This window comes from Staurois parvus, unplaced genomic scaffold (genome assembly GCF_062004578.1).
Source record: "Staurois parvus isolate SC_StPar_1 unplaced genomic scaffold, SC_StPar_1.0 ptg000449l, whole genome shotgun sequence".
NCBI classification, from domain to species: Eukaryota; Metazoa; Chordata; class Amphibia; order Anura; family Ranidae; genus Staurois; species Staurois parvus.
In genome coordinates this window covers 2,059,139-2,084,330 of record NW_028318245.1, presented here as the reverse complement: position 1 = coordinate 2,084,330, position 25,192 = coordinate 2,059,139, and the positions used below count along the sequence as shown (strand labels likewise).

General features: G+C 50.2%; 2 protein-coding genes across 3 annotated transcripts in view; one reads left to right on the top strand and one right to left on the bottom strand.

The window, feature by feature from the left end:
• The window catches only part of LOC149453271 (uncharacterized), a 227,083-nt gene that overhangs the window by 36,528 nt on the left and 165,363 nt on the right, over positions 1 to 25,192 (bottom strand). The gene's annotated exons all lie outside the window — the stretch shown is intronic.
• LOC149453279 (uncharacterized) lies at positions 2,516 to 25,087 on the top strand. 2 transcript variants are annotated; one of them, XM_089688281.1, is made up of 9 exons: positions 2,516 to 2,831; positions 3,534 to 3,645; positions 3,736 to 3,906; positions 3,993 to 4,196; positions 4,302 to 4,415; positions 4,502 to 4,625; positions 4,742 to 4,839; positions 4,951 to 5,086; positions 22,657 to 25,087. In XM_089688281.1, the coding sequence occupies exons 2-9, from the start codon at positions 3,571 to 3,573 to the stop codon at positions 24,099 to 24,101; spliced, it is 2,367 nt and encodes a 788-aa protein (XP_089544407.1). In that variant the 5' UTR covers positions 2,516 to 2,831; positions 3,534 to 3,570; the 3' UTR covers positions 24,102 to 25,087. The 2 variants fall into 2 exon arrangements, with proteins under 2 accessions (XP_089544407.1, XP_089544406.1); XM_089688280.1 differs by lacking the exon at positions 2,516 to 2,831 and having other exon boundaries at positions 2,850 to 3,645.

Below are 25,192 nucleotides of genomic sequence, written 5' to 3'. Positions count from 1 at the left end.
AAGAATGCTCCTTACATTGGTGGTCAGTGGGAAGAATGCCCCTTACATAGGTGATCAGTGGGAAGGATGTCTCTTACATTGGGGGGTCAGTGGGAAGAATGTCCCTTACATTGGGGGTCAGTGGGAAGAATGTCCCTTACATTGGTGATCAGTGGTTAGAATGTCCCTTACATTGGGGGTCAGTGGGAAGAATGTCCCTTACATTGGTGGTCAGTGGGAAGAATGTCCCTTATATTGGGGGTCAGTGGGAGGAATGTCCCTTAGATTGGTGATCAGTGAGAAGAATATCCCTTACATTGGGGGGTCAGCGGGAAGAATGTCCCTTACATTGGTGGTCAGTGGGAAGAATGTCCCTTACATTGGTGATCAGTGGGAAGAATGTCCCTTACACTGGGAGTCAGTGGGAAAAATGCCCCTTACATTGGTGGTCAGTTGGAAGAATGTCCCTTACATTGGGGTCAGTGGAAAGAATGTCCCTTTCATTGGCGGTCAGTGGGAAGAATGTCCCTTTCATTGGCGGTCAGTGGGAAGAATGTCCCTTACATTGGTGGTCAGTGGGAAGAATGTCCCTTAAGAATGTCCCTTACATTGGTGGTCAGTGGGGGGAAAAATGTCCCTTACATTGGGGATCAGTGGGAAGAATATCCCTTACATTGGGGGTCAGTGGGAAGAATGTCCCTTACATTGGGGGTCAGTGGGAAGAATGTCCCTTATATTGGTGGTCAGTGGGAAGGATGTCTCTTACATTGGGGGGTCAGTGTTAAGATTGTCCCTTACATTGGGGTCAGTGGGAAGAATATCCCTTACATTGGGGGTCAGTGGGAAGAATGCCCCTTACATTGGGGGTCAGTGGGAAGAATGTCCCTTACATTGGGGGTCAGTGGGAAGAATGCCCCTTACATTGGGGGTCAGTGGGAAGAATGCCCCTTACATTGGGGTCAGTGGGAAGAATGCCCCTTACATTGGGGGTCAGTGGGAAGAATGTCCCTTACATTGGGGGTCAGTGGGAAGAATGTCCCTTACATTGGTGGTCAGTGGGAAGAATGTCCCTTACATTGGTGGTCAGTGGGAAGGATGTCTCTTAAATTGGGGGTCAGTGTTAAGATTGTCCCTTACATTGGGGTCAGTGGGAAGAATGCCCCTTACATTGGGGGTCAATGGGAAGAATGCCCCTTGCATTGGGGGTCAGTGGGAAGAATGTCCCTTGCATTGGTGGTCAGTGGGGGGAAGATTGTCCCTTACATTGGTGGTCAGTGGGGGGAAAAATGTCCCTTACATTGGTGGTCAGTGGGAAGAATGTCCCTTACATTGGGGTTCAGTGGGAAGAATGTCCCTTACATTATTTTTTATTTTTTGTGGTTTACTACTGCTTTAAAGTTGTTGTAAACCCTTCCATATACCCAGTGAAGTTACTGGCCTCAGGTGATACACAGAGATTAGATCCTACAAAAGTTGTACCTGTTTATTCTCTGTCTTCTATTCTCTACATCCCTTCAAAGTCCAGAATTTATAAAACTTGTCTGAGCTTTCAGAAAAAGGGGCGGAGAGCATAATGTACACTATGCAGAGCCCAGTGAAGAAAGCTCTGAGAGATGATTGGAGCGAAGGGACCCACCCCCTTCCCACAGGAACAGAGCTGAGGCTTTCAATCACAGGCTGTGTGCTGGAGCTCCCTTGCCCGTCACCATTTTTTTTCCTAGTGTCAGGAATACTGGTCAGAAGTGACTCCTGCACCACAGAGGAAGGAGGCAGCAGACAGAAATGACACTCAATGCTCTGGACTGAGGGATGTGCTTTGTTCATATTTCATGTCTGAGGTTCTGTATCTGCCACCCCTCTCTGCCAATCCATCCACTGGCCTCCATTCAGTGTCCCCCATCCCTCTATGCCAATCCCTCCATTGGCCTCCATTCAGTGTCCTCCACCCCTCTCTGCCAATCCCTCCACTGGCCTCCACCCCTCTCTGCCAATCCCTCCAGTGGCTCCCATTTCCCAACGAATAAAATTCAAAACACTAACACTGACATATAAAGCTGTCCGCAACACTGCCCCAGATTACATCACCGATCTTGTCTCTAAATATCACCCAAACCGTCCTCTCCGCTCCTCGCAAGACCTCCTGCTCTGTAGCTCCTTTATCTCCTCCTCCCATGCTCATCTCAGGACTTCTCCAGAGCTTCCCCCATTCTCTGGAACTCCCTACCCCAATCTATCAGACTATCACCTACTCTGCTGACCTTTAGGCGATCACTGAAAACCTATCTCTTCAGGGAAGCCTATCCCGCCCTCAACTAATACTGGAATCCTCTACTCTTCCAACCACTCCATCCCCCACAGTTATTACCTATTGTACCATTAACCCCTCCCTCCCAGATTGTAAGCTCCAAGGATCAGGCCCTCAAATCCCTCTTGTATTGAACTGTATTGTTACTGTATTGTCTCCCACTACAATGTATAGCGCTGAGCAAACTGTTGGCGCTATATAAATCCTGTATAATAATAATAATAATAAGTTCCTGTTATTTTCATATGTTTCTGAATTCTAAACACTAAAACATGGGAAATGGATTACATTGTTTCATTTCTGCTTTAAATTAGTATAAAAGAGAACTGAAGAATTAACAGAGATAAAGCCATCCAAGAATTGGAAAGAGCAACGGGGGCGGCGGTTCTTATGTTCGCCAGTAGGTGGTGAGCTCAGTTATTGACTGCACCAGAACGACAGGAAGTGCCGCCATGTGTAGACAGGAAGTGATGACGTAATATTCCGGGTGAGAGGTGAGTGGGGAGGAAGTAGAGAGGAGACATTGCTGGGACTGGCAGCAGAGGAGGTAATAAGATCTTATATTTACACCCAGTAACCCCCGTCATGTCCATCCTCTTCCTCCATCACCGTGTCCATTCTCTTCCTCCTAGACCAAATACATCCTAAATATAGAACCATTTATCCAACCGTCCATCCGGAGCCTCTGGTTTATAAACCAGATACGTCCTCAATATAGAACCATTTATCCAACCGTCCATCCGGAGCCTCTGGTTTATAGACCGGATACGTCCTAAACATAGAACCATTTATCCAACCGTCCATCCAGAGCCTCTGGTTTATAGACCAGATACATCCTAAATATAGAACCATTTATCCACCCGTCCATCCAGAGCCTCTGGTTTATAGACTGGATACATCCTAAATATAGAACCATTTATCCAACCGTCCATCCAGAGCCTCTGGTTTATAGACCGGATACGTCCTAAATATACAACCATTTATCCAACCGTCCATCCAGAACCTCTGGTTTATAGACCGGATACATCCTAAATATAGAACCATTTATCCAACCGTCCATCCAGAGCCTCTGGTTTATAGACCGGATACGTCCTAAATATAGAACCATTTATCCAACCGTCCATCCAGAGCCTCTGGTTTATAGACCGGATACGTCCTAAACATAGAACTATTTATCCAACTGTCCATCCAGAGCTGGTCTAAAGCCAAAATTCAGTTTAAATTCTCTGTTTTTGTTTTCATATGGAAGAGCGTCCTGTAGAGATCACATTGCCACCTCAGTGAGGATGGAGGACCAAAATCACATGTCTAAGAGGATATTAGACCTCACCCTGAAGATCATCTACCTGCTAACTGGAGAGGTGATAAGAAATTATGGGAGATCACATGGCAAAGATTGTATGGTTTGATTCTAACATGTATGGTGACCATTTCTTAATCTCATTAAACAGGATCATAAAGTAATGAAGAAGATATCTGGTGAGCCATTACCACCCAGCAGCCATCTTCACAGGACATCACCCATCACAGGGCCTCCACCTCACAGCCTGACAACAGAAGGAACCAGTGCCAAGAAGATTCTAGAAGTCACTCAGAAGATGATGGAGCTGCTGACAGGAGAGGTGAGCGGTGCCGGGAATTCTGGGACATTCTCCAGTAAGAGACAAGGGATGTGCCTGGATGGTGACTGTATCATTGTGTGTGTCAGGTTCCTATAAGGTGTCAGGATGTCACTGTCTATTTCTCCATGGAGGAGTGGGAGTATTTAGAAGGACACAAGGACCTCTACAAGGACATCATGATGGAGGATCAGCAGAATTTTCATTATGTACCATTGCAAAAAAATATATTGTGCGTCAATGAAATGATACTGAAGGTCACCCTGGAGATCATTTCCCTGCTGACTGGAGAGGTGAGAACTCCCGGGGTGTGTCACGACACTTTTTTCCCAAATAATAAATCTCAGGCTTGACTGAATAGGTGAGGAGTAATGCTGATATATTTATATATAACTCAGGATTGTGCAGTAATTATGAAGACATCTAGTCAACCATCACCTCTTGTTGTGAGAGATAACGAGCAGAAGGTTCTAGATAACTTCAAGAAGATGATAGAGCTGCTGACAGGAGAGGTGAGTGGTGCCGGGAATTCTGGGACATTCTCCAATAACAGACAAGGGATGTGTCTGGATGGTGACTGTATCATTGTGTGTGTCAGGTTCCTATAAGGTGTCAGGATGTCACTGTCTATTTCTCCATGGAGGAGTGGGAGTATTTAGAAGGACACAAGGACCTCTACAAGGACGTCATGATGGACAATCAGCCGCCCCTCACATCACCGGGTAAGAGGAGACTTTATTGTAAAGGAGAGAGCAGTACGGAGGATCCACCTAGATCCCCCATCATCTGATAAACACATAGAAACAATGGATTCAGTCAGTGTGTGTGTTTCCTACAGATGGATCCAGTAATGGCAACTCACCAGAGAGATGTCCCCGTCCTCTGTATTCCTGGGATTCCACACAGGAAGGTCATACCATCCCTCACCTTCATCAGGTAGGTGGAACTGAGCATGTAGACCTAAAATGTATTCTAAGCAATGAGAAGATTCTTTTATGTATCTCTTGTTACTTTTTATAAATGTTTTCTGTCATCTTTGGGGTTCAGGGTGAAGAACCGAAAGACATCAAAGTTAAAGATGAAGAAGAAGAGAGGTTGGTGAGTGGAGATCAGCAGTCTATGGAGGAGGGGGAGAGGATTATGGAAAGTAAACCGGAGGAATCTTCTCTACATATCGACACCAGTAAGTCACAGACATTAAATACTGAAACAGTTCATTTTCTTTCTTTTTTTTGTACAAAGTATCAATTTCTATAAATAAATGCAGAAACATTGTTACCTTGTGTGCTTTGGAGATGATGACATTTTTTCCATAGGTTTGTATTCAAGGTTTGGTGGTACGATCGCTCCCGATTCAACGACAAACTCTTGAATACTAGTCCATTTCCCCTTACAATACATTTTTATGGAAAATTTTCAGAATTGTTCAAACAAGTTTCAGTTACATAAATTAAAAAAAAAAATCACATCTCCAGAAAATGAGATTCTGCCCCCTTGCTGGGCGGCAAGCATCAGGATCTAGCTAGGATGGTGCGTTTAGGTGCACAGTGGCTAAGTGGTTAGCACTTCCACCTGGCAGTACTCGGGTCATTGGTTCAAATCCCAACCACGGCACCACCTGCCTGGATTTTGCATGTTCTCCCTGTGCCTGTGTGGGTACTCCAGTTTCTTCCCACATTCCATAGACATACTGGTAGGTTAATTGGATCCTGTCTAAATTGGCCCTAGTATGTGTATGTATGAATGTAACTTAGGGACCTTAGATTGTATTGTGCCCCCCCCCCAGTACAAATCATTAGTAAGACCTCATCTGGAATATGCAGTTCAGTTTTTGGCTCCAATTCACAAAAAGAACATTGGGAAACTGGAGAAAGTACAGAGAAGGGCAACCAAACTGATACAAGGCATGGAGGAGCTCAGCTATGAGGAAAGATTAGAAGAACTCAATGTATTCTCTACTGAGAAGAGGAGATTAAGGGGGGATATGATCTCCATGTATAATACATAAGGGGGGATATGATCTCCATGTATAATACATAAGGGGGTGTGATGGAGCGTAGGCAGGCCAGAACACACAGCGTAGATGGCAAACGCACAAAACTTTATTGAGGCAAACAGGTGACAGTCACCTAATAGGGGAGTTCACAGGGAGGGTGAATACGCCAGTCCAGGGCGACATGGAAGGACCAACACACTTAAAGTCCAACACCGAGAGCCAAGGGAGAGTCTCTGTAGCAAGTAATCCAACAGGGAGTTTGGTGTGAGTCTCTGTAGCAAGAATCCAACTGGGGGGGTTGGTGTGAGGTCAGCACAAGAACAGTTCAAGTGAAGCAGGCAGAGAGCATGTACTCACGGATCACTGGTGTCTAGCAGACAGTCTTCCCCAGCTCTGGGAGAAGAGGGTTCCTAGGCAGCCTTGGGTCTCTGCCGAGCCTGGCCACGAAAAGGTCCCAGCTGCAGCCTGGGCCCCTTCCATCAGCTACACAGCGGTGAATACCTTGGGAGCTCTGGCATCAGCTTCTTAAAACCGGTCGGACCCCCTAGTCACCTAGGCAACTGGGGGGGGGGGACCGGAGGTAGCGTGGCTCCAGCTTGTCTTAGGAATGCCTTTCATCTTTGCAGGAGGGGAGAGGGGCATGGATGAGAGACGGCAGAGAGAACAGGGACAGAGCAAGGGGTTGAGAGGGGGGGGCAGCTGTGACACTCCTTTCCCTTCCATTTCACAAGTGCCGGCAAGGGGGACCCAACCGGGTTCCCTTGAAGGCACTTGTGGGCCCTGACTTAGCTACTGTGGATCTTGTTGGCGGGAAAGGCCGTCTGCATTTTGGTGTTGGCTTCCCCGTCTATATTGAATGGTGAAATTATAAGGCTGGTGTCAGGGCTCCGGGTATGACCAGAGGTATGTGAACTGACGCAGGGAAACGCAGGCTTCAGATATGTTATAAACAATATAATTTATTAATACTAACAATACATAAACGCAGTGCAATACTAAAACATAACACAGTGCAAACGAACCAAACCAAACCACCCACAGATAACAATACATACAGTGCGAGCGTAGTCAGGCAAGCCAGGTCAATAACAATCGGGCAGGTAGGAACAGGAGGAGCAGGCAGAGAGTAGTCAGGTCACGAGCCGGGTACAGCAACTAACGGGCAGGTAGGTACAGGGGGTCAAGCAGAGAATGGTCGGGGTCACAAGCCAGGGATCAAACAGGAGAAGTCAGCAGAGGTCCGGATCAGGCAGGGTCGGCAACAAATCAGTCAGACAGGAACAGGAACAGGAATGCAGGTAACAAGATACAGGGGCCCATAGAAAAACACACACCAAGGCACAGACTGCAGGTCTGGCCATCCCTTAAATACACCTGCAATCAGCCTCAGGTGTTTTGGCTGACTGCAGGGTTGAGTCTCTGATTGCTGAGAGCACCCGCTGGCCAGCCCTGGTACTGCAGCCCACAAGGCAGGTGAGTCCCACCATTATTGGCAAGTCCATTCCTGACAGCTGGAGGGCGAGGCTCCACCTAAGGAGGCGCCCGTTGTCCCCGGAAACACGGTTCAGCCATGTGAGGGGGTTGTGATCGGTGATGATGGTGAACTCCCGGCCATACAGGTAGGGCTGTAGTTTCTTTAGGGCCCAGACTATGGCCAGACATTCCTTCTCCACCGTAGCATAGGCAACTTTCCGGTCCAGTAGTTTGCGGCTGTGGAAAGCGATGGGATGTTCCTCCCCAACCTCATTGACTTGGCTGAGGACAGCCCCTAGGCCGTAGGTGGAGGCGTCTGTCTGCACAAGGAAGCGTCTGTTGTGGTCAGGGGCGGCCAGGACGGGGTTGCTCGCCAGGGCAGCTTTGAGGTGACGGAAGGCGGATTCACAGGCTGAGGTCCAGGTCACCATCCGGGGACTGTTCTTTTGGGTCAGATCAGACACGGGCTGGGCCGTGGAGCTGAAATTAGGCACAAATTTATGGTAATAGCCTCCAGTGCCGAGGAAGGCCATCACTTGCTTCTTAGTCTGGGGGATGGGCCAGTCATAAATGGCCTGAACCTTGGCTGGTTCAGGTTTCAGTGTCCCCCCTCCCCCTACTCTGTGCCCGAGGTGCTGTACCTCAGCCATTCCCAACTGGCACTTGTCTGGTCTCACTGTCAGCCCGGCCCTGCAGATGCGGTCTAGGATGGCCCCCACGTGGGCCAGGTGCTCCTCCCACGTGTCGCTAAAGATGGCTATGTCATCTAGGTAGGCGCACGTGAATTCTTGACATCCCTCTAGTAGCTGGTCCACGACCCGTTGAAAGGTGGCGGGGCGTTTTTCATGCCGAAGGGCATGACGAGGAATTCGTACAGGCCGAACTGGGTAATAATGGCGGAGCGCTCAACGCCCTCTTGTGAGGGCGATTTGCCAGTAACCCTTGCTAAGGTCTAGGGTGCTAACATAGCGAGCCCCGGCTAGACGGTCCAGCAGGTCTTCTATATGGGGCATGGGGTAGGCGTCACTGACAGTGTAGTCATTCAACCTCCAGTAGTCCACGCAAAAGCAGGTGGTCCCATCCTTCTTTGGAACCAGCACCACCGGGGAGGCCCAAGGACTGCGTGAGGGTCGGATGATACCCAGCTGGAGCATCTCGGAGAGTTCAGCCCGGATGGCCAACTTCACAGATTCAGGGACCCGGTATGGGGCCTGCTGGATGGGTTCCTGACTGTGGGTCTCCAAGTGGTGGAGGGCTAACCCGGTGCGGCCCGGGGTGGCTGAGAAGGCCACGGCCCAGTCCGCTAGCACGGTCCGCATCTGGGCCGTCTGGTGGGGGTTCAGCTGAGCCCCCATGGGAATCTGATCTAGGGGAGTGGTGACCTTGGTGGCTTGCAGGAGATTGGGCAGGGCTCCCTCATCTTCTCCGCCTGTGGAGGCAGGGCAGACGGCTAGCACGGGTAGATTTCGGTCGTGGAACTCTTTCAACATATTGATGTGGACCATGCACTGCTTGTGGTCACAGGCATCGAGGCTAATGACGTAGCTAGTTTCGTCTAACTTGCAAAGGACCTTGTAGGGCCCTTCCCAGGTGTGCTGGAGCTTGTTCTGGGGGTTGGGGACGATCTTGAGCACCTGCTGCCCTTCAGTGAACTCGCGACCGCGTGCCTTGCGGTCGTATCATACCTTCTGGCGTGTCTGGGCTGCCCGGAGGTGGTCGTGGGCCATGGTGGCCAGGCGGGTCAGCCTCTCCCGCAGCTCGAGAACGTAAGGAACGACGAGGGTACCCATGTCCTCTATCTGCCCTTCCCAATGCTCCCGAAGCAGGGATAGGGGACCGCAGACCTTCCGCCCGTACAGGAGTTCGAAGGGGGAGAAACCGTTGACTCTTGCGGTACCTCCCGATATGCAAACAACAGGTGAATCAGGATCTTCTCCCAGTCCACCTCCCCATCAATGAAGGACCTCAGCATGCTCTTCAGTGTGCAATTGAAGCACTCGCAGAGGCCATTGGTTTGGGGGTGATAGGGAGTGGTCCGGATTGCCCGTACCCTGCATGTGTGCCAGAGGGATTGGACCACCTCGGACATGAACTGGGTACCCTGGTCGGTCAAGATCTCGCTGGGGAAACCCACCCGGGAGAAAGCGGTGACTAGGCCCTCGGCCACTTTAGGGGCGGAGATGCTGGACAGGGGAACAGCCTCGGGTAGCGGGTAACGTAATCCACCACCGTGAGAATGTACCGCTTTCCGGACTTACTGGGTCAGGCCAGGAGTCCCAGGATATCTACAGCTACCCCCTGAAAGGGCTCTTCATTGATGGGTAAGGGGCGGAGCGGGACCTTGGGGTGATCCCCTGGGCGTCCCTTCCTCTGACAGATGTCACAGGTCAGGAAGTGGGCCACGTCCTGGGTGATACCCGGCCAGTAGAAGGCTTGGGTCAGCCGCAGCCCCGTTCTGCTCTTACCCAGGTGGTCGGCTACTGGAATGTCATGGGCTATCTGGAGTAGCGGGATCCTGAACCATTTAGGCACTATCAGTTGTTTGGAGCTAGCAGGGGGTTGACCCGGGCGGCTTGTGCCTTCCTCGCGGTACAACAGCCCCTGCTCCCATCAAAGCTGGTCTCCACCCCCCTCCTGCCGCCCTGCGGCGGCCTGGGTCCTAAACTTAGCCAAGGTGGGGTCTGTGGCTACCTCCTGCTTGAAGGTCTGCCAGTCCCAGGTCAGGGAAGGTCGGGGTCAGGTGGGAGTTCACTCACCGAGTCCATGCTGGGGAAAGGTCCCGTGGTGGATTTGTCTGTAGAAGGACCTCGACCTGCTTAGCTCCGGGTCACCGCACCGATGTACTGGCATCGTGGCTCCCCTAGGTCGTTGCCGAGCAGAACATCCGCCGGGAGGCCGCCCATGACGCCGATCTGGCACTGTTGCTCCCCAAACCCATAGTCGAGGTGTACAGATGCTCTGGGGATATGATGTCTGGCTCCTCCCGCCAGCTCGATGGCGAATCCAGGGCCGGGTTGGATGGCTTCTGGCCGGATCACTCGGGGGTCGGCGATGGTCAAGAAGGCCCCCGTATCCCGAAAACCGGTGGCGGGTTGCCCGTCCACCCGCACGACCTGCAGGTGGCGTTGTTTCTGGGCGGTGTATGTAGCCCCCGGGGGGTGGACACTGTAAACCCCCCGGGAGTGGCTGTCTTCTGGGAAGCCCATCCATTCGCTGGGAGGTGGGGGCAGTGGTTCTTCTGCGGGATGGAGCTCCAGGTAGTGGACCGGGCGGGGGAAGCGGCGGCTTCGGGAGGTGGGGCAGTTGGCTTGGAGGTGCCCCGGCTGGTTGCACCCGTAGCAGCGGCTGTCCATGGGGGCCCCGTGAACCGGGCTCTGGGTGGCGGTCCTGTGGAGTTGGCAGTGGTAGGTGGGGGGCCCGTTTTGGCAGAGGTGGTGGGGGGCGGGGCCCTTGGCAGCTCAGGGGTCCGTCGTTTCCAATGTGGTTTGATGGCCAGGATCATGTCGGCCAGGGCAGCGACCTTTGCAAGGGTGGTAGGGGCTTTCTCTCTTACCCATCCGCGCACCTCCACCGGACATTGGTTGTAGAATTGCTCCTTCAGAAATGCTTAGATGATTTCTTCTGCGGTGCGGGCCTTTTCCCCCTCTAGCCACCTCCGTTAGGACTGCGACATCTTGTGCGCATACATCCGATAGGACGGCTCCGCATGGCAGGGCAGGTCACGGAAGCGCACCCCGTGCATTTCTGGGGTCACCACGCAATACTCCAACACAGTCTGTTTGACCCAGGCATAATCCCGGCCACATAATCCAAAGTGCGGTAGGCCGCAGGTGCACCCCCTTCTAGCAGACTCACGAGGTGCCGTATCCAATCCGTGCTTTGGCACCTCTATGAGCTGGCACTGCTGCTCAAAGTCCTGAAAGAACCCCTCCACATCCCCGGCGGCTTTGTTGAAGGGCTTTGACTCGGGGAGGGGGGTAACCCACGGCTCTGGGGCTGGAAGGACAGCTTAGCTCACGGTGGCTCCCTTGGCTCTCTCTTTCATGCACCCTCCGGATAGCCTCTCGCTTGTCCTCTGCCGTGGCGTCTGGCCCCAGGAGGGCCATCTCTTCCTCCACCCGAGTAAGCCAGGGGCCCTTGGGCCCTGGGTCATGGCGTGCTGGGGAGGCTGGGGTTGGCCTGCTCTCCTCCCTTGCTGGGGCATCCTGGGGATCAGCTTCCTCAATGGCTGCGACCAGATCCTCTTTGGCTAGGCCCCTCCAGGTAAGGGACAGCTGCTCGGCCCTCTCCTGCAGATATGCCATACTCCACTTCTTGTATTCGCTGGGCTGGGCCTGTTCCCCCATCTGCTGGCTTTCGCTGTCTGCCATCTACTCAGTGTCCTGATCCCACCGCTGCCAACCAGTGTGACGGAGCGTAGGCAGGACAGAACACACAGAGTAGATGGCAAACGCACAAAGCTTTATTGAGGCAAACAGATGACAGTCACCGAATAGGGGAGTTTGCAGGGAGGGTGAATACGCCAGTCCAGGGCGACATGGAAGGACCAACACACTTAAAGTCCAACACCGAGAGCCAAGGGAGAGTCTCTATAGCAAGTAATCCAACTGGGGGGGTTGGTGTGAGGTCAGCACAAGAACAGTTCAAGTGAAGCAGGCAGAGAGCATGTACTCACGGATCTCTGGTGTCTAGCAGACAGTCTTCCCCAGCTCTGGGAGAAGGGGGGTCCTAGGCAGCCTTGGGTCTCTGCCGAGCCTGGCCACGAAAAGGTCCCAGCCGCAGCCCGGGCCCCTTCCGTCAGCTACACAGTGGTGAATACCTCGGGAGCTCTGGCATCAGCTTCTTAAAACTGGTCGGACCCCCTAGTCACCTAGGCAACTTAGGAATGCCTTTCATCTTTGCAGGAGGGGAGAGGGGCACGGATGAGAGATGGCAGAGAGAGCAGGGACAGAGCAAGGGACTGAGAGGGGGGGGGCAGCTGTGACAGGGGGGATATGATCTCCATGTATAATACATAAGGGGGGATATGATCTCCATGTATAATACATAAGGGGGGATATGATCTCCATGTATAATACATAAGGGGGGATATGATCTCCATGTATAATACATAAGGGGGGATATGATCACCATGTATAATACATAAGGGGGGATATGATCTCCATGTATAATACATAAGGGGGATATGATCTCCATGTACAGGTGAAACTCAAAAACTTAGAATATGGTGCAAAAGTTCATTTATTTCAGTAATGCAACTTAAAAGGTGAAACTAATGTAGCACTGCCCCTTGGGACAAGCTGTAATATATTATGGGTCCTGCGCTCAATAGATCCAACCCTAAGCAAACCCAATCCCTCTGGCACAACTGGTAATGAATAGCAAATACCCCGCCAAGAAATTTGCTGACACAGGGTTAAATAAAACAAGAACAATTTTATGGAGAATAAAATGTAGTGTAGAGGGGTGGGGTTCCCCTTTCAACTTCAAAACTTACTTTTCTTCTTTTATGCAATGCAGTAAATTTGGTCTGCCACTAGAGGGCTTCACAGCCAAGAGTCTCCGGATGGCAGAGTCGCACTTTAAGCAGAATACAACTGATATCAAACAAATAAACTTACTTATACTCTATCAATGAAATGTATTACCCACACCGGTGTATGATTCTGCTTCTGAGGGGCGTTAGCCATAAATCACCTCAGAGTCAGAACAGAATGCAATAAAGAGGTACCTCTAATAAAGCTACTAAGCCAGATTCCCCCACTTCAGTCCTTGTAACGGTGGAGCTCTAGTTGGTGCACGTTTAGTCCTTATAATGAAGTAAATAGCAGCTGAAGACTTCTTTGGAGTTTCAGCTGGTGTGGGTTACATCAGATTTCACTAGGTTTCTGGGCTGAGAGGGTCCAACCTCAGTGTCTAAAGGCAACACAAAGCACCCCAAGACCAGGGGCAGTCGCAGGATGCAATCTCCCAGTATGTGTCAGTCCCCGGGGCGGACAGTCTCAATTACACTGGTGGTGAGGGGCAAAGCAGGCAGAGGGATCTGTGGCTTGCACAGGGCCCTGGATGGGTGAGATCCCAGCAGTGGGGTGCGGATGTCCCAGTCTATATGCAAAGTGTAAATGGTGTGTCTTACTCTCTCCAGGGGGACAGCTCACCAGACTCTGAACACACAGCAGGGTCCCTCTATCCGCGCTGAGTGCTATAGTGCCTCCTCCTCTGCTTGGACGGGCTCCACGTGTCCTTGTCTTTTCTCCAGCCTCGTGTCTCTCTGTTCTCCCCTTCACTTCCTGCTTCCTCCCCTTCCCTGCATTCTTTGCTGTGTAGTGGATGAGTCATCAACTTGGCAGAATGCCCAGGTTTTACAAATAGGGAAGAGAGAGGAAGGACTGACTGCTCAACATGTGATTCCTTCTGAATCCTCTTGTACAAGGAGCCTGCTACACACTCCCCCCACCAGAGAAGCTTTGGTCCTCCAAAGACAGCCGTAAAAGCAACCTGTTACATGCTTTTTTATATACACGCGGAGAAAAAGCAAAGTTAGTACACACAGGAAATTAAATTATTCACACTTGCATAAGAATCTGGCAGAGGAACCTCCCACCATGTAGCAGAGTGAGGATTGTCCTGCCCATAGGCCACACTAATGGGAATGGCCCAACCAGATGTGCCAGGGGGTGAGTTGGGGCTGTTCTCTACCGAAACTGCTGTAGGAGAACCAGGCGTCACGAGATTCCTTCTAGAAGCATGTACTACTTCCTCAGAGTTTTCACCCAACACATCATATGTCAGTCTTTTTGGGGGTTGAATAACTCTACGCTCTCTCTGTTCCCTGGGCTCTAGCAATGGTTCTGGCGTTGCTTCCGATGTTGGTTCTGACACTACTGACTCATCAACCCTTGCTTCTTGCTCGACGCTCTCTGTCTCTCCCAGTTCAGCTTCCTCCACGTCTTCTCCCTCATCAACAATGGACCCAGAGTCTTCAGGTTCTAACTCGGGTAGAGAAGGCTCAGGCTCTTGCAAATCTTCTGTAGGTTGGGCCTGAGGCACAAATTCAGGAGATTCTGGCCTAAGAGGAACTACGTCAGTCACTCCAGTGGAAAAAGGAGTGGTGGGTTCGGAAATGTCAGATGGCCACAGCAAATCTGTCCCTACCTCCTCACTCTCACTGTCCTCTTCATCTGCAGGAGGTGGTGTGGGTTGAGACCTGGTCACAGGTCTAGTCCTCTGAGAAGTTGAGGGGGTAGACTGTGGATCAGATTGTGATGGTAGACGGACTGCATCTGACAAAGGCAAAAGGTGGTTGCGGTGCCAGGTTTTGAGTGGGCCAACACCCTTTTCCGGTCGAATCTGGTAAACTGGCAATCCAGGCAATTGTTTGCAGGTGACATAGGGCTCTGATCGCCACTGATCCGCCAACTTGTGTTTTCCAGGGATACCCAGATTTCTCAGTAAGACTCTGTCTCCAGATTGTAAGTCCTGTACTCACTCTCTGAGATCAAAGTTCTCTTTGTTTCTCTGACCCCTGGCGTCTGAGGTGGCTTGAGCCTTCTCATAAGCAATCTTCAGGCTTTTCCTTAGGCGGTCCACATATCCTCTATGGGAAGCTGCAGAGGTATGGTCTACAGAGGTTCCAAAAGCCAAGTCTACTGGCAGTCGGGCTTCCCGGCCGAACATCAGCCGGTAAGGGAAGTATCCTGTAGCGTCGTTGGCAGTGCTATTGTAGGCATGGCTGCTACATGCTTACTCCAGTGTTGCTTTTGTACTGAAGTCAAAGTCCCGAGCATATTCGGGAGGGTACGATTGAATCTCTCTGGCTGAGGATCTCCCTGAGGATGGTATGGAGTAGTCCTCGACTTTTGGATGCCTAGTAGACTCAAGAGTCTCTTGATGAGATTGCTCTCGAAATCTCTCCCTTGGTCTGAGTGGATACGTTGTGGTAGTCCGTAATGCACAAAGAACCTTTCTACTAAAATCTTTGCCACAGTTGATGCTAACTGAGCTCTAGCAGGAAAAGCCTGGGCATACCTGGTAAAATGGTCAGTCACTACCAGGATATTTCCCTGTCCACTCTGATCCGACTCCAGGCAGAGGAAGTCAATGCACACCAATTCCATGGGTCCCTGACTTTGAAGGTGGCCCATTGGGGCAGCTCGTTGAGGCAGAGTCTTCCTCTGAATACATCGGATGCAGGAGTGACAGTAACTTTCAACTTCTGTCTGCATGCAGGGCCAGTAGAAGCGGTCTCTTACCAAACAAAAGGTTCTTTCTGGTCCCAGATGGCCATGGTCATCATGGAGAGCAGTCAGCACCGTTTCTCTGTGTTTTGCGGGCAAAAATAGCTGCCATTTCTCTTCAGGATCATCAGAGGGGCCCCTTCGGTAGACCACTCCGTGGCGTAACTGTAGCCGATCCCACTCACGATGTAGCCGCCGGGCTCTCCCTTGACGATGTAAGAAGCAAATCAGGGCTTTTGCTTTCTAAAGCCTTCAATACTAGGCCTCAGAGGGGGTCTTCCAACTGATCTCTTCGCAGATCCTTCCTGGAAAGCTTGGGCAGGCCTTCACCCCCAACCTGGGTGACATTGCAATAACACCTGGGAACGCCAGATGCCGAAATCCCAATGTCTTCTGCCCTGGACCCACCTCTTGTTCGGTGTTCCACTCCTTGGCATAAGGCTCGTACCCCTTCAGGAGGCACCTGAGTCCACTCTTCTGGGGAATCCTTGGAACAGTGAGGTCTTCGGGATAAGGCATCTGCATCCCTATTCCCAATCCCTGGCCGATAACTGAGGCTGAAAGTGAACTCCGATAAGGCAGCTAACCACCTGTGGCCAGTAGCATCCAGCTTAGCTGTAGTGAGAATGTATGTGAGGGGGTTATTATCTGTTTTTATCACGAATTCTGCTCCATATAGGTAATCTCGAAGTTTGTCCACTACTGCCCACTTCAAGGCCAAGAATTCAAGCTTGTGGGTGGGGTAGTTCTTCTCAGCGGACGCCAAACCCCGGCTCACATAGGCGACAGGTCGCAAGCATCCATTCTGTTCTTGATAGAGGACTCCCCCTAACCCATCTCTACTTGCATCCACATGCAATTCGTACGGCTTGGCTGGGTCTGCATAGGCCAGGATTGGGGCGGTGATTAGACTCTTTTTCAGCCGTTCAAAGGCCTCTTCACACTGGGTTGTCCATTTTCCTTGAATAGATTCCCTAGGCCTCCTGGGTCCCACTGCTGGCTTCGCAGGTCTAGAAAGATCTGCATCATCATTGTCTTCTTCGTTTCTGAGCAGTTCATTGAGTGGGCGGGCTATCCGAGCGAAGCCCTGGACGAATCTGCGATAATAGGAGCAAAACCCCAGGAAAGATCTGAGCTCTGTGACATTTGTGGGCCTTGGCCATGAGGTGACAGCTTCCAGCTTCTTGGGGTCAGTGGCCACTCCGTCGGCAGATACGATATGACCCAGGTAATTGACTGAGGGTTGGTAAAACTGGCACTTCTCCAAAGACAACTTCAGTCCCTCATCATGAAGTCTCTTGAGCACCTTCTCCAATCTCTCCTCATGTTCCTCCAGAGTCTTCCCGAACACAATGATGTCGTCCAAGTATACCAGTACGTCAATTAAATTCATGTCACCCACCGTCTTCTCCATCAGCCTTTGAAAGGTGGCTGGAGAGTTGCACAAACCTTGAGGCATCCGGTCAAATTCAAAGAACCCTATTGGGGTTATGAACACGGTCTTTTCTCGGTCTTCCGGGTGCATGGGGATCTGGTAATACCCATTCTTCAGGTCCAGCACACTGAACCACTTTGCCCCTGATAGACTTTGCAAAGCATCCTCTATCCTGGGGGTGGTATACTGATCAGGAACAGTTCTTCGGTTTAGCGTCCGGTAGTCGATGCACAATCTCAAAGATCCGTTCTTCTTTCGGACCACCACTATCGGAGAGGCGTATGGGCTTCGGGACTCTCTGATGATGCCTGTCCTCTTCAACTCTGCCAATTGCTCACGCAGGTCTTCCAAATCTCCCAATGGAACTCGTCGAACCCTTTCCCTGAATGGGGCGTCTTCTCGAAGCCGAATCCCATTATGGGCACTCTCTGCACACCCCACATCGAACTCACTTCTGGAGAATGCAGCCCGCCACCTTAGGAGTTGATTCTTCGCTCTCTCTCTCCATTCCGGCGAAAGGGGGGTGTTCCTTGGGTAAAACGCATCGACAGGGATTTCTTTCTCTCTTCCGTCCCCTAGCTCAGTGTGCATAATTGGGGTTGCAGGATCCACATGTCCTAACAGCACCCGAGCTGGGATTTTCACTGGGGCAGCAGTTGGGTTATGAACACTGACCGAAACCTTTCCGTGGCTCCTCCGTAGCGCTTTTGTTGACACTACCTCCGGGAGGATCTCCACTCCTGTGTTCTCTTCACAGCCACCAGCCTCAAGGACAATGAAGGGGCCTGGCTGCTTCCAGGTCAATTTGACTGATGCTTGTAAACACGCCACCTCTCCGGGTTGTAGCACCTTCTCATGTTGATCCAGGCGCCATATCTTCCCTATTCTTTCTGCTGGGGCTCTCCTCTCTTGTACCAGGCGCTGATATGCTTGCCTCAGCATGGGATGTACAGAAGTGGGTTGATCATTGGGCTCTTCGACCAATGGCGCCAACAGCCTTCTGACAAGATTGGTGTTGGTCCCTATGATTAGGGGATTCCTATTGGCCCCAGGCGGCCGGGGACAGATGACGGCTAAGGCTTCAAAAGTCTCAGCCTTCCCTGTCATGGAAGGATCAAAAGTTAGTCTGACCGATAGGTAACCATCATAGGGAAACTTCTGGGTTCCTATGCCCCATATTTCCAGGTCTTCCAGCTTCTGCAAGGGCAAATGCTTCAGATGCTTGTCATAGAAGTCTCAGTACAGAAGGGTTACTTGGGCTCCGGTGTCCAGAAGAGCCCTGGTATAAATCCCTTCTACCTGAATCGGGACGACAGGGGAGGGTCCCACTAAATTCTCAGGGAGTGGTGAACAGGTAGCCGTCTTCTTCTGTTCTGCAGTTCTTATCCTTACTCCCCTCCTGGGGGAGTTTTGGCTCGGCCTAAGCCGTGGTTGACTCCCAGGTTTGAGGTGTGCACTGACTCCCTGAGGTGAAGTGGCATTTTCCCTAGGCTGTTTGTAAGGGATGGTGGGGTCCTTCTGGATAGGACCAGATTTTCTCCTCGCCCCCCTTTTACTTGGTTGAGTGGAGCTAGCTACGGTGGTGGGGTCCCTGGGTTGCTCCTTCACCAGGGCCCTCTGAAGTTTTCCGCCGGTTTTTGGCGCTTAGCTTCAGGCTTCCTGGGGCTCGGACAGACTCTCCTGACATGTCCTGTCCCTCCACAATTAAAGCAGATCATTTGAATGGTGGGACTAGTTGCTTGCGTTGGGGCAACTCCTGACAGGTTTTCAGAAACTGCTCTCGTCTCTCTCGCTAAACCCGATGGTCCCGCCATTAGTAAGGTCACCATCTCCATTAGTTGGGACACCTGAGTCTTAAGGAGTTCAACTTCAGGGGTGTCACCTCCCACATTGACTACCCGTACCCCTACAACAGAGTCTGACTGTCTCTCTTTGTCATCCAACATGGCTTCCTCCTCTCTCACAGTCCGGATCAAGTCTGGATAGTTCAGGAGGCCACCATCTCGCCGAGTTCGTAATAGAATAGCAATGGGGTCTAGGGGCCTGGCTCCCCGTAGGACTTGTTGCGCCCGAACCTCATCTACTCTTTCAGGGCCTATTCCCCTTTTTAGCAGAATTTGGTATATTATCTTGTCTAGACGTCCCATGTAACTGGAGAGTTTCTCCCCTTCATTTTGGTAGGTATGCTCTAGCTGATAGATGAGGTCTGAAGCCTTTTCAGTACGCCCAAATACATCTTGTAAAATATCTAGATAGTCCTGAGCAGTGCAATCCTGTTTGCTAAGTTTTAGGTTGCGAATGGCCTCCAATGCAGGGCCCCTTAGGCTCTCCGTAATCCTCTGTTTCTTGTGGGCCTCAGGAATGTCCCATTCACTTAGTGCTTGCATGGCTTGGTCTAGCCACTCTTCAAAGCCATCCTCCCCGGTAGGTATTGGTTGCCTACCCGAGAAGAATCGGAGCTTCCGATACATCCCTGTGTATGGAGAGGGGTCTTTGTGGCATTTTAACATGAAGTCCCCCAATGCAGTGAGGAATTCCGGGCCTATGGTGGCTAGAGGTGTCTGGGACAGGGGTTCTTCCCTCTCAGGGTTTGCACAACTAGGCCCGGGGGTGTTCAACTGAAGTAACTGGAGCCTTGTCCCATCCTCTATTTGGATATTGGCTCCTTGGAAACTGTCAGGGATCCCCTTCTTCCACTCTAGCAGGGCATATGCCAGGGTGGTGTCTAAGGCGGGTATCACATCTATCACACACGTTTTCTTCCCCTCTGTGGGTAGTGCATTCACATCTTGTTAATCTGTTCTTTGGTCCCCTTTTCTATGGGGAACTCGATCACTACACTCCGTTCTGGGCAAGCATTTTCCATGCTGCACCACTTGGTCGCGGCTGCGACGTCCATCTTAGGAGTTGGTATAGGGCACTGCTTGAGTGGTTGTTGGGTAATTGAGCAGCAAGTATCCCGGACGAGCCCCCACGTATAGCACTGCCCCTTGGGACAAGCTGTAATATATTATGGGTCCTGCGCTCAATAGATCCAACCCTAAGCAAACCCAATCCCTCTGGCACAACTGGTAATGAATAGCAAATACCCCGCCAAGAAATTTGCTGACACAGGGTTAAATAAAACAAGAACAATTTTATGGAGAATAAAATGTAGTGTAGAGGGGTGGGGTTCCCCTTTCAACTTCAAAACTTACTTTTCTTCTTTTATGCAATGCAGTAAATTTGGTCTGCCACTAGAGGGCTTCACAGCCAAGAGTCTCCGGATGGCAGAGTCGCACTTTAAGCAGAATACAACTGATATCAAACAAATAAACTTACTTATACTCTATCAATGAAATGTATTACCCACACCGGTGTATGATTCTGCTTCTGAGGGGCATTAGCCAAAAATCACCTCAGAGTCAGAACAGAATGCAACAAAGAGGTACCTCTAATAAGGCTACTAAGCCAGATTCCCCCACTTCAGTCCTTGTAACGGTGGAGCTCTAGTTGGTGCACGTTTAGTCCTTATAATGAAGTAAATAGCAGCTGAAGACTTCTTTGGAGTTTCAGCTGGTGTGGGTTACATCAGATTTCACTAGGTTTCTGGGCTGAGAGGGTCCAACCTCAGTGTCTAAAGGCAACAGAAAAGCAGCCCAAGACCAGGGGCAGTCGCAGGATGCAATCTCCCAGTATGTGTCAGTCCCCGGGGCGGACAGTCTCACTTACACTGGTGGTGAGGGACAAAGCAGGCAGGGGATCTGTGGCTTGTACAGGGCCCTGTATGGGTGAGATCCCAGCAGTGGGGTGCGGATGTCCCAGTCTATATGCAAAGTGTAAATGGTGTGTCTTACTCTCTCCAGTGGGACAGCTCACCAGACTCTGAACACACAGCAGGGTCCCTCTATCCACACTGAGTGCTGTAGTGCCTCCTCCTCTGCTTGGACGGGCTCCACATGTCCCTGTCTTTTCTCCAGCCTCGTGTCTCTCTGTTCTCCCCTTCACTTCCTGCTTCCTCCCCTTTCCTGCATTCTTTGCTGTGTAGTGGATGAGTCATCAACTTGGCAGAATGCCCAGGTTTTACAAATAGGGGAGAGAGAGGAAGGACTGACTGCTCAACATGTGATTCCTTCTGAATCCTCTTGTACAAGGAGCCTGCTACACTAATATATGAGATAGACTCATTACATGCAAAGCAAGATAGTTCAAGCCGTGATTTGTCATCATTGTGATGATTATGGCTTACAGCTCATGAAAACCCCAAATCCACAATCACAGAAAATGAGAATATTACATGCAATCAATAAAACAAGGATTGTACATAGAACAATATCGGACCTCTGAAAAGTAGAAGCATGCATATGTACTAAGTACTTGGTTTGGGCCCCTTTTGCAGCAATTACTGCCTCAATGAGGCATGGCATGGAAGCTATCAGCCTGTGGCACTGCTGAGGTGTTATGGAAGACCAGGATGCTTCAATAGCGGCCTTCAGCTCTTCTGCATTGTTCGGTCTCATGTCTCTCATCTTTCTCTTGGCAATGCCCCATAGATTCTCTACGGGGTTTAGGTCAGGAGAGTTTGCTGGCCAATCAAGCACAGTAATGCCACGGTCATTGAACCAGGTTTTGGTGCTTTTGCCAGTGTGGGCAGGTGCCAAGTCCTGCTGGAAAATGAAGTCAGCATCCCCATAAAGCTCGTCTGCGGAAGGAAGCATGAAGTGCTCCAAAATCCATGTATAATACATAAGGGGGGATATGATCTCCATGTATAATACATAAGGGGGGATATGATCTCCATGTATAATACATAAGGGGGGATTCGATCTCCATGTACAATACATAAGGGGGATATGATCTCCATGTATAATACATAAGGGGGGATATGATCTCCATGTATAATACATAAGGGGGGGATATGATCTCCATGTATAATACATAAGGGGGATGTGATCTCCATGTATAATACATAAGGGGGGATATGATCTCCATGTATAATACATAAGGGGGGATTTGATCACCGTGTATAATACATAAGGGGGGATATGATCTCCATGTATAATACATAAGGGGGGATATGATCACCATGTATAATACATAAGGGGGGATATGATCTCCATGTATAATACATAAGGGGGGATATGATCTCCATGTATAATACATAAGGGGGGATTTGATCACCATGTATAATACATAAGGGGGGGTATGATCTCCATGTATAATACATAAGGGGGGGGGGATATGATCTCCATGTATAATACATAAGGGGGGATATGATCACCATGTATAATACATAAGGGGGATATGATCTCCATGTATAATACATAAGGGGGGATTTGATCACCATGTATAATACATAAGGGGGGGGTATGATCTCCGTGTATAATACATAAGGGGGGATATGATCTCCATGTGTAATACATAAGGGGGGATATGATCTCCATGTGTAATACATAAGGGGGGATATGATCACCATGTATAATACATAAGGGGGGATATGATCTTCATGTATAATACATAAGGGGGGGGGATATGATCTCCATGTATAATACATAAGGGGGGATACGATCTCCATGTATAATACATAAGGGGGGGATTTGGCGGGTACTTTGACATCCGTTTCTCTCCAACAGGTGAGGAGATTGGGGGGAAATCCTCGGAAGTCCGTCTCAGGGTATCTCCGGTATATAATGAGGATGGAAGCGGGCCGTGTCCTCCAGGAAGTGCAAATCGCAGAGCCTACCGCTGGGAGAGATTGATGGATTCCTGGAACATCGAGCAATCTTCTGATCGATCCAGCACTATGATGTCACATATCCATCCGATGTCTCACCGGGCGGAGCGATCAGCCAGCACATCCCATCCAGAGAAATCTCCTCTAGGGAATGAAGAGGTTCACACCGGCCAGGATACAATGTCATGTCTGGGGTGCGGGAAATCCTTTAAGTTAAGATCTGAACTTCTTCTACACCTCAGATCTCACACCAGAGTGACTTTTACGTGTTCGGAGTGCGGGAAACCTTTCTCCGAAAAAGGGGAATTTCTGACTCACCAGAAAAGTCACAGGGGCGAGCGTCCGTATCCGTGTGCAGAGTGCGGGAAAAGCTTCACCGAGAAAAGCGTACTTCTGACCCACCAGAGAATCCACACGGGCGAGCGCCCTTTTTCATGTTCGGAGTGCGGGAAGTGTTTCATCCAGAAAGGAGCGCTGGTCACACACCAGAGAATTCACACGGGCGAGCGCCCTTATTCGTGTTCAGAGTGCGGGAAATGTTTTGCCGAGAAGGGAAAACTTCTGGCGCACCAGAGAAGTCACACGGGTGAATTTCCTTTCTCCTGTTCAGAGTGCGGGAAATGTTTCAACGAGAAAGGAAAACTTATTAGGCACCAAAAAAGTCACACAGACGAGCGCCCTTTTGCATGCTCAGAGTGCGGGAAAGGCTTCGCCGAGAAAAGAGCGCTGCTGATACACCAGAAAATTCACACCGGCGAATACCCTTTCTCCTGTTCAGAGTGTGGGAAAAGGTTCACTCAGAAAGCGCACCTTCTCAGACACCAAAAAAGTCACAAGGGCGAGCGTCCCTTTTCCTGTGCGGATTGCGGTAAATGTTTTACTCACAAAGGAAACTTAATTACACACCAGAGGATTCACACGGGTGAATTCCCTTTCTCCTGTCCAGAGTGCGGGAAATGTTTCACTCAGAAAGTGCACCTCCTTAAACACCAGAGAATGCACACGGGCGAGCGTCCTTTCTCCTGTTCGGAGTGTGGGAAATGTTTTGCCGAGAAAGGAAAACTTATTACACACCAACGAAGGCACACGGGCGAGCGTCCTTTTTCATGCTCGGAGTGCGGGAAGAGTTTCACTGAGAAAAGCGCTCTCATTTTACACCAGAGGCGGCACACGGGCGAACGCCCGTTTTCGTGTTCGGAGTGCGGACGATCTTTTCTTGAGAAGAGGAACCTTATTTACCACCAGAGAATTCACACTCGCGAGGGCCCTTTTCCATGTTCAGAGTGCGGGAAATGTTTCACGCATAAAGGAAATCTAATTAGGCACCAAAAAACACACACTTGAGGGTGCCATTGACAAATGTGCTAGATTACCCCCCAGGGATCATTCTTCAATTTATATGTGCATCGTCCCCTCAGTGATTATTCCTCAGGGTGTATGTGCATCGTCCCCTCAGTGATCATTCCTCAGGGTGTATGTGCATCTTCCCCTCAGTGATCATTACTCAGGCTGTATGTGCATCGTCCCTCAGTGATCATTCATCAGGCTGTATGTGCATCGTCCCCTCAGTGATCATTCCTCAGGCTGTATGTGCATCGTCCGCTCAGTGATTATTCCTCAGGATGTATGTGCATCGTCCCCTCAGTGATCATTCTTCAGGATGTATGTGCATCGTCCCCTCAGTGATCATTCTTCAGGATGTATGTGCATCGTCCCCTCAGTGATTATTCTTCAGGCTGTATGTGCATCGTCTCCTCAGGGATGATTCTTTAGACTGTATGTGCATCGTCCCCTCAGTGATCATTCCTCAGGGTGTATGTGCATCGTCCCCTCAGTGATCATTCCTCAGGGTGTATGTGCATCGTCCCCTCAGTGATGATTCTTCAGGCTGTATGTGCATCGTCCCCTCAGTGATCATTCTTCAGGATGTATGTGCATCGTCCCCTCAGTGATCATTCCTCAGGATGTATGTGCATCGTCCCCTCAGTGATCATTCCTCAGGATGTATGTGCATCGTCCCCTCAGTGATTATTCTTCAGGATGTATGTGCATCTTCCCCTCAGTGATCATCCTTCAGGATGTATGTGCATCATCCCCTCAGTGATCATTCCTCAGGATGTATGTGCATCGTCCCCTCAGTGATCATTCCTCAGGATGTATGTGCATCGTCCCCTCAGTGATCATTCCTCAGTATGTATGTGCATCATCCCCTCAGTGATCATTCCTCAATACATTTGATTTTATTGTTCACTTTAATTATTAAAGATTGAATTTGGTTTTTTTTTGTGCTAATCTTCCTAAAATAATGAACAATAAAGATCTGCACCCTTCTCCATCTCTCTTTTATAAAATATATCAGCAGAGTTATCTGTACATTCGTCTGTGAAAAACCGAATGTTACTTGGCTGGTTTCTCGAATGTTCTTCTTTCATCAG